Below are 7,500 nucleotides of genomic sequence, written 5' to 3' on the forward strand. Positions count from 1 at the left end.
GACGCGATATGAACTCGAGAAAAACTACACATGTCAGGTTTTCATCAGAATCAAACGTTCCAAACGAAAGATCGATCCATAGCTCGGTAATCTTCTAGTGTTGTCTGGTGACGTCATACCAACATTTTTTTTATATTGAATTAAAAGACTTGGAAATAAAAACTATTGAATTTCGTAAAGTTGTTTGGAAAAGTCAAACTAATGCGATGAATTCTGAGGATGATCTGTTGCTCTGTGTGTCTCTGTCGTCCTCAGATCCATGATCCTGCGCCAGGTGAGCCGGTCCCGCCTCGGTCCTCCCTTCAAGTCCGGGTTCTCCACGAGGAGTTCCTCGCTCGCCCCCCGCCGCCCCCTCGCTCCTCGCCCCTCATCCTGGCGGGGTCACGGCTTCCCCGGACTCTCTGCAAACGCCGTCTTCTGCTTCTCCGGGCGCTCCCTTCACTCCTGCCGCCCCCCCATGGAGCGTCCTCGCAGTGGCAAGGAGCCGCCGCACAAGCGCAGGAGGTCCGCCGAGGACGCCGCCAGGGCCGGCCAGCAGGGGGCAGCCCCGAGCAGGGACTTCCAGACCTTGAGTCGGTGGAGTTCGGAGACCAGGGGGTCGGGGGGTCACGAGGGAAGGATCGGGGAGCGAAGCTCGGAGCCACGGAACACGTGGTCCGCCTGGTCCAGGACTCAGTCCTGCAGGTCCAGGTCGGACCATAAGGACAGACCCCCGGAGTCTCTGAGACACCAAGGGCCCGAGCCAGTCCAGTCGGTGCGGCCCACCAACCCCTGGAGGGTCTCAGCCCGACAACCGGTCCCTCGTGGACCTGAACCTCCGGTCAGACCTCCTCCGGTGAGACGTGAGTCCTGCTGGGTTCTCGAGGCGTCGGGTGGTCATAATGTAACGGTTCTTTTGGGACCCAACATCAGGACTGCGGAGACGCTGGGAGACCTGCAGTCCAAACCTCCGACCAGCAGAGGGCAGAGCGTTTGACTTCTCCGTCCTGACCTACAACATCCTGTCGCAGCAGCTGCTGCAGGACAACGAGCACCTGTACGATCACTGTCCACCTGACGTGCTCACCTGGAGCCACAGGCTGCCCAACCTGCTGAGGGAGCTGGAGACGCTGGAGGCTGACGTGAGTCTCAAGAGGGTTTCAGTCATTCAGTCGTCTTCTTCTTCTTCTTCTTCTTCTTCTTCTTCTTCGTCTTCTTCTTCTTCTTCTTCTTCTTCATCTTCTGCTTCGTCTTCTTCGTCTTCGTCTTCTTCGTCGTCTTCATCTTCGTGTTCTTCGTTTTCTTCTTCGTCGTCTTCTTGTTCTTTTGCTTCTTCTCTTCTCCTTCACACACACACACACACACACACACACACACACACACATACATTTGTATAAACTCGTCTTCTGTGGATTCTGCAGGTTGTTTGTCTGCAGGAGGTTCAGGACGATCACTTCCAGCTGCAGATAGAACCAGCACTGCAGGCTCGAGGTGACACACACACACACACACACACACACACATATACACACACACACACACATCTTATGGCAGTCCATCGATAACGATGATGACGTTGCTCCAATTTTAATGAATAGACATTTATTGGGGTGTGTTGCGGGGGTTCATAGCCATGTGGCTGTGCAGGCCGATGCGGGATCCGCAGGTTTTGCCACAGGAGGGACAGAGGTACGTAGCACTGGAGGGTGTGGGTCCTGTAGCAGCTGATGCCTCAGTGCACGTCGCTGTATCCTCCTCTCTGTGGCTTGCTCCTGAAGGTGAGCAGTTCCCTGGTGGCAGGAGGAACTCCAGGTATAGCGATCAGCAGCCAGGGACTCTAGTGCTGCAGGTGAATTTTTGCACTGCTTCAGGAGGGTTTTAAGATGGTCCTTGAAGCGCTTTTTTGGACCACCAGCAGATCTCTGGCCATCCAGAAGTTGGCCGTAGATTTGCCTGGGCAGGCGGTGGGCAGACATACGGATCACATGCCCAACCCAGCGCAGGTGTTACTTCGCAAGGAGCACGGCGATGGTAGGTGTGTTGGTCCGTTCAAGAATATCAGCATGTGGCACCCTGTCTTCCCAGGACACACCCAGGATCCTTTGAAGGCAGCGGATGTGGAAGGCCTCTAGTGTTTTTATGTGCCTCTGGTAGGGTGTCCAGGTTTCCGACCCGTACAGCAGTGTAGAGAGGCAGACCGCCTTGTACACAGCTGCTTTGGTGGAGCTGGTGAGATTCCTGTTGTGGAATACCCTGGAGCTGAGCCTGCCAAAGGCAGCGGAGGCCAGACCGACTCGGACCTGGATGTCATCATCAATGTTGCAGGTGGGGGACAGAATGCTGCCTGGGTAGGTGAAGTGTGGGACGATGGCAAGGGGATGACCATCAAGGGTGAAGGTACACACATGTGTTTGGTGGGTGAACTCCTGGACAACTATCTGTGTTTTCCTGATGTTGATTTGGAGACCAATGGCGCTGTAGATGGACGCGACCACGTTTAATGCACACTGTAGGGATTCTGGTGAGTGGGCAAGGAGAGCACAGTCATCTGCATACTGTAGCTCTAAGATGTGTTGGTTGGTGGTTTTGGTGAGGGCTTGAAGGCGCCGAATATTGAAGAGGTTGCCATCCAGTCTGTACTGTATCTGCACCCCATCTGCTGGGTCCAGGAGTTTGTGAGAGAGGATGGTGACGGTGGAGAGGAAAATGTTGAAGATGGTAGGGGCTAGGACACACCCTTGCTTGACCCCTACATCCACACTGAAGAAGGGAGACTGCTGGCCACCAACACTCACACAGGCTTGCATTCCATCATGGAACTGCCGCAAGATGTTCCTGAACTTTGGTGGAACCCCCAGCTTCCCCAGCACATCCCACAGCAGTTCCCGGTTTACTGTGTCGAAGGCCTTGGACAGATCAATGAAAGCTACGTACAGGTCCTTGCAGTGTTCTCTGCATTTTTCCTGTACCTGTCTAGCAACAAAGATCATGTCAGTGGTGCTGCGCTGTTGCCTAAAACCACACTGGGATTCGGGCAGGATGTTATCAGTAGCATGAGATGCTAGTCGAAGGAGCAACACCCGTGCTAGCACCTTTCCGGCAACCGATAGGAGGGAAATGCCCCTGCTATTACCGCAGTCTGCTTTGTCACCGTTGCGCTTAAAGATTGTGATGATGTTGGCATCCTTCCAATCTTGCGGGATGACTTCAGATGACCAGATGGTACTGATCAGTTGGTGTAGTCTGCGGGTGAGCAGGTATCCGCCATGCTTCAGTATTTCTGCCGGGATTCCATCAAGCCCCGGGCTCTTATTGTTCTTCAGGCCAGCGATGGCTTTTCGTACTTCAGCAAAGCTGGGGGAGGAATCCAGATCTGTGACGGTTGGGAGGCATGGGAGGTCAGCAAGTGTGTCCATCCTGGTTGAGATGTTCAGCAGGGTGTTGAAGTGCTCAGCCCATCTGTCCAGGATCTGTTGTTTGTCCTTGTACAGGATGGTACCATCTTCTGATCTGACCGGAGATATGTTTTTCCTCTGTGGGCCATAGATGACCTTGATGGCGTCATAGAAAGCGTGGGAGTTGTTTGTGTCCGCGTGATGCTGGATCTCATGTGCTTTCTTTGTCCACCAGTCATTCTCCATGGCTCTGAGGGTGCGCTGGGTTTCTGCCCGAATGTTGGTGAAGTGGGCCTTCAGCGAGGTGAAGTAGGTTGTGGATACCTGGTGCGCTATTATCAAACCAGTCTTTGTGTCGCCGTCTGGTGTACCCTACAGACTCTACTGCCGCCTGGTAGATGGCAGTGCGCAGAGTGCTCCAGGTAGAGTTGATGTCAGGAACGACTGGTGTTTCAGGGAGATTGGACAGCTGTAAAACAATCTGTTCCCTGAGCTGGTTGACTGAGTGCGGGGACTTCAGTGCATGGCAATTGAGCTTCTTACAGGGTGGTGTTTTCCTCAGTGGAGGACAGAGTTCCAGGGTGAGTTTGGTTCTGATCAAGCGGTGGTCAGTCCAACAGTCAGCTCCACGCATGGCTCTGGTGACTCGCACCTCCTTCCTGTCAGCTGGTTGGGGGACGATGATATAATCAAGGAGGTGCCAGTGTTTAGAGCGGGGGTGCTGCCAGGAGGTCTTGAATTTGTTCTTCATTTGGAACAAGGTGTTGGTGATGACCAGCCGATACTCAGAGCAGAGAGTGAGGAGGCGAAGACCATTCCCATTGAGCTTACCAACACCGTGCTGCCCAAGCACATCCTTCCAAAGCACACCGTCAGAGCCCACTCTCGCGTTAAAATCCCCAAGGAGAATGAGCTTGTCGGTAGGGGGGGGGGGTTTATTTATGGCGGAGTGCAGGGAGGCATAGAATAGTTCCTTGCACTCAGGGTCAGCATCCAGTGTTGGGGCGTATGCACTGATGAGAGTGGCATGACGGTTGTTGGTGAGTGGAATCCGCCAGGTCATCAGTCTTTCACTGATGCCGGTCGGGGATTCAGGAATTCTCTGAAGAAGGCTTGAGCGCACAGCAAAACCTACACAATGGAGGCGGCGGGAGCCTTCTGGAAGCCCCCTCCAGAAGAAGGTGTAGCCTTCTCCTACCTCTGTTATGGAATCCTCGCCATGGAAACGGGTTTCGCTAAGAGCTGCGATATCGATGTTGTATCTCTGCAGCTCGTGTGCAACCAGCGCTGTTCTTCTTCAGGGACGATAGGAGTCATCACCCACATCCAAAAGAGTGCGGACGTTCCAGGTTGCAATGGTGAGATTGATGCGGGTTTTCTTATGCTTATATTATCGACCGCGTAAAGGGATGACCCGGCAGCTGCGGCAGGCTGCCTGGGTTAAGTGGAACAGACCTTTTTTAGGCCACCTTTTCTAGGCCCCTCCCTCTCAGGGTGAGCAGGGAGGAGCTGCTCAGTCGCGTGAGGAGCTGCCGGAGAGGAGCGCTGTTCCATCCCACTCCTCGGCGACCATCTATCTCACGCCGCCTAGCGTGCAGGGTTGGGCTAGATACTCCCAGTCACATCCTGACCTGTACCTACCGCCCTTCCCTATCGCCGCAGGACATCTTTTAGGGGGGTGGGAATGGGGTGGGTTGGGGATGGGGTATTTGGAGCAGGCCTGCGCAAGAGAATAGATTATAGTGAGGGCAGTGGCGCGCAGTCTCTGCCCTCACTGTCTTGGTTCCCCCCTACATTCTCCAGTGGCGTGCGAAGCACGACGACCTTCAGTGGGAGAGAGTTGCAGAAAGCTGCCAGAACACCGGTCTGTTGGTGACTGCCTGATGCGGGTTATCTCCACAGGTTTTTGGTGGAAGTGTCCTTCTCCTAGATGGTTTGCCTACCATGGCTATGAGCCCCATCTGCCCATGCTATTTTTCATAGGCTGGGGCAGTGGTTGAGAGGCGCCAGGGCGTGTCCACACACCGGTGGGCCTGCACGCCTTCTCTCTAGGGCCCACTGCTGCTCCGAGATCTCCTACAGTTTAGCCTGGGACCTCGAGATACCCAGTTTCCGTGTGTGGCCGCGAGGAGGCACTGTAGGAGTCTTGGTGGTGGAGAGGCTATGTACCGGCAGGAGGAGACTTACACATTCTGCTCCTCTTTTCACCCCGGACAGAGGCTAGCCGGTGGCCGTAGCTGAAAGCAGAAGGAAGCAAGCAGAAGTGGCATGCAACATGCACTAGCTACGAGCACTACTACCACAGTTCTACTGCACTGACGCTTCACACACACCCTTGGTATACACAACATTGTCATGTATACACACACTACACACCACACACACATATACACACACACACACATATACACACACACATATACACACACGTACATATACACACACACATACACATACACACACACACATACACACACACACATATACACACACACATATACACACACACATATACACACACACACACACACACACACACGTATACACACACACACACACACACACACACACACACACATATATACACACACACACAGACACACAGGTTGTTGACGTGTGTGTGGTTCCAGGGTACCAGTGTGAGTTCAAGAAGAGAACCGGGAGTAAACCTGACGGGTGTGTGGTGGCCTTCAGGAGGTCCCGTCTGACCCTGGTCTCCTCGCAGCCCGTGGAGTTCTTCAGACCCGGCGACGCCCTCCTGAACCGCGACAACGTGGGTCTGGTTCTGCTGCTGCGCTGCGGCGAGGCGGGCGCGCCGGCGCTGTGCGTGGCCAACACACACCTGCTCTACAACCCGCGGCGAGGAGACGTGAAGCTAGCTCAGCTCGCCGTCCTGCTGGCCGAGATCTCACGCCTCACGCGTCTCCATGACGACTGTCCCGTCCTGCTGTGTGGAGACCTGAACTCCACTCCCAGCAGCCCCTTGTACTCCTTCCTCACCAGAGGACACCTGGACTGTCAACACCTGCAGATACACATGGTACACACACATATACACACATATACATACGTTTACACACATATACACACATATACATACGTATACACACACATACACACACATATACATATATATACACACATATACACACATATACATACGTATACACACATATACACACATATACATACGTACACACACGTATACACACATATACATACGTATACACACACATACACACACATATACATATATATACATACGTATACACACATATACACACATATACACACATATACACACATATACATACGTATACACATATACACACACATATACATACATATACACACACATATACATACATATACATACGTATACACACATATACACACATATACACACATATACATACATATACACACACATATACATACATATACACACACATATACATACGTATACACACACATACACATACATATACACACACATATACATACGTATACACACACATACACACATATACATACATATACACACACATATACATACGTATACACACACACACATCTACACACACACAAACACACACACACACACATATACATACGTATACACACACATATACACACATATAAATACATATACACACATATACACACGTATACACACATATACACACATATACACACATACACACATATACACACACATATACATACATGTACACACACATACATACATATACACACATATACACACGTATACACACATATACACACACATATACATACATGTACACACACATATACATACATATACACACACATACATACATATACACACATATACACACATATACACACATATACACACACATATACATACATGTACACACACATACATACATATACACACACATATACACACGTATACACACATATACACACATATACATACATGTACACACACATATACATACATGTACACACACATATACATACATATACACACACATACATACATATACACACACATATACACACGTATACACACATATACACACACATATACATACATGTACACACACATACATACATATACACACACATATACACACGT

The 7,500-nt window shown here is 51.0% G+C and overlaps 1 protein-coding gene across 2 annotated transcripts in view; it reads left to right on the plus strand.

Annotated features, from left to right (window-relative positions):
• angel2 (angel homolog 2 (Drosophila)) overlaps window positions 1–7,500 on the plus strand; it is an 11,525-nt gene that overhangs the window by 493 nt on the left and 3,532 nt on the right. For both annotated transcript variants that reach the window (XM_087805535.1, XM_087805536.1), the window contains exons 2-5: window positions 256–842; window positions 913–1,121; window positions 1,401–1,470; window positions 6,005–6,414. In XM_087805535.1, the coding sequence (XP_087661661.1) occupies window positions 260–842; window positions 913–1,121; window positions 1,401–1,470; window positions 6,005–6,414 (1,272 nt within the window). In that variant the 5' untranslated portion in view covers window positions 256–259. The remainder of the gene's footprint in view (window positions 1–255; window positions 843–912; window positions 1,122–1,400; window positions 1,471–6,004; window positions 6,415–7,500) is intronic.

The sequence above is a fragment of the Callionymus lyra genome, chromosome 13 (assembly GCF_982586985.1).
Source record: "Callionymus lyra chromosome 13, fCalLyr1.hap1.1, whole genome shotgun sequence".
Lineage (NCBI taxonomy): Eukaryota > Metazoa > Chordata > Actinopteri > Syngnathiformes > Callionymidae > Callionymus > Callionymus lyra.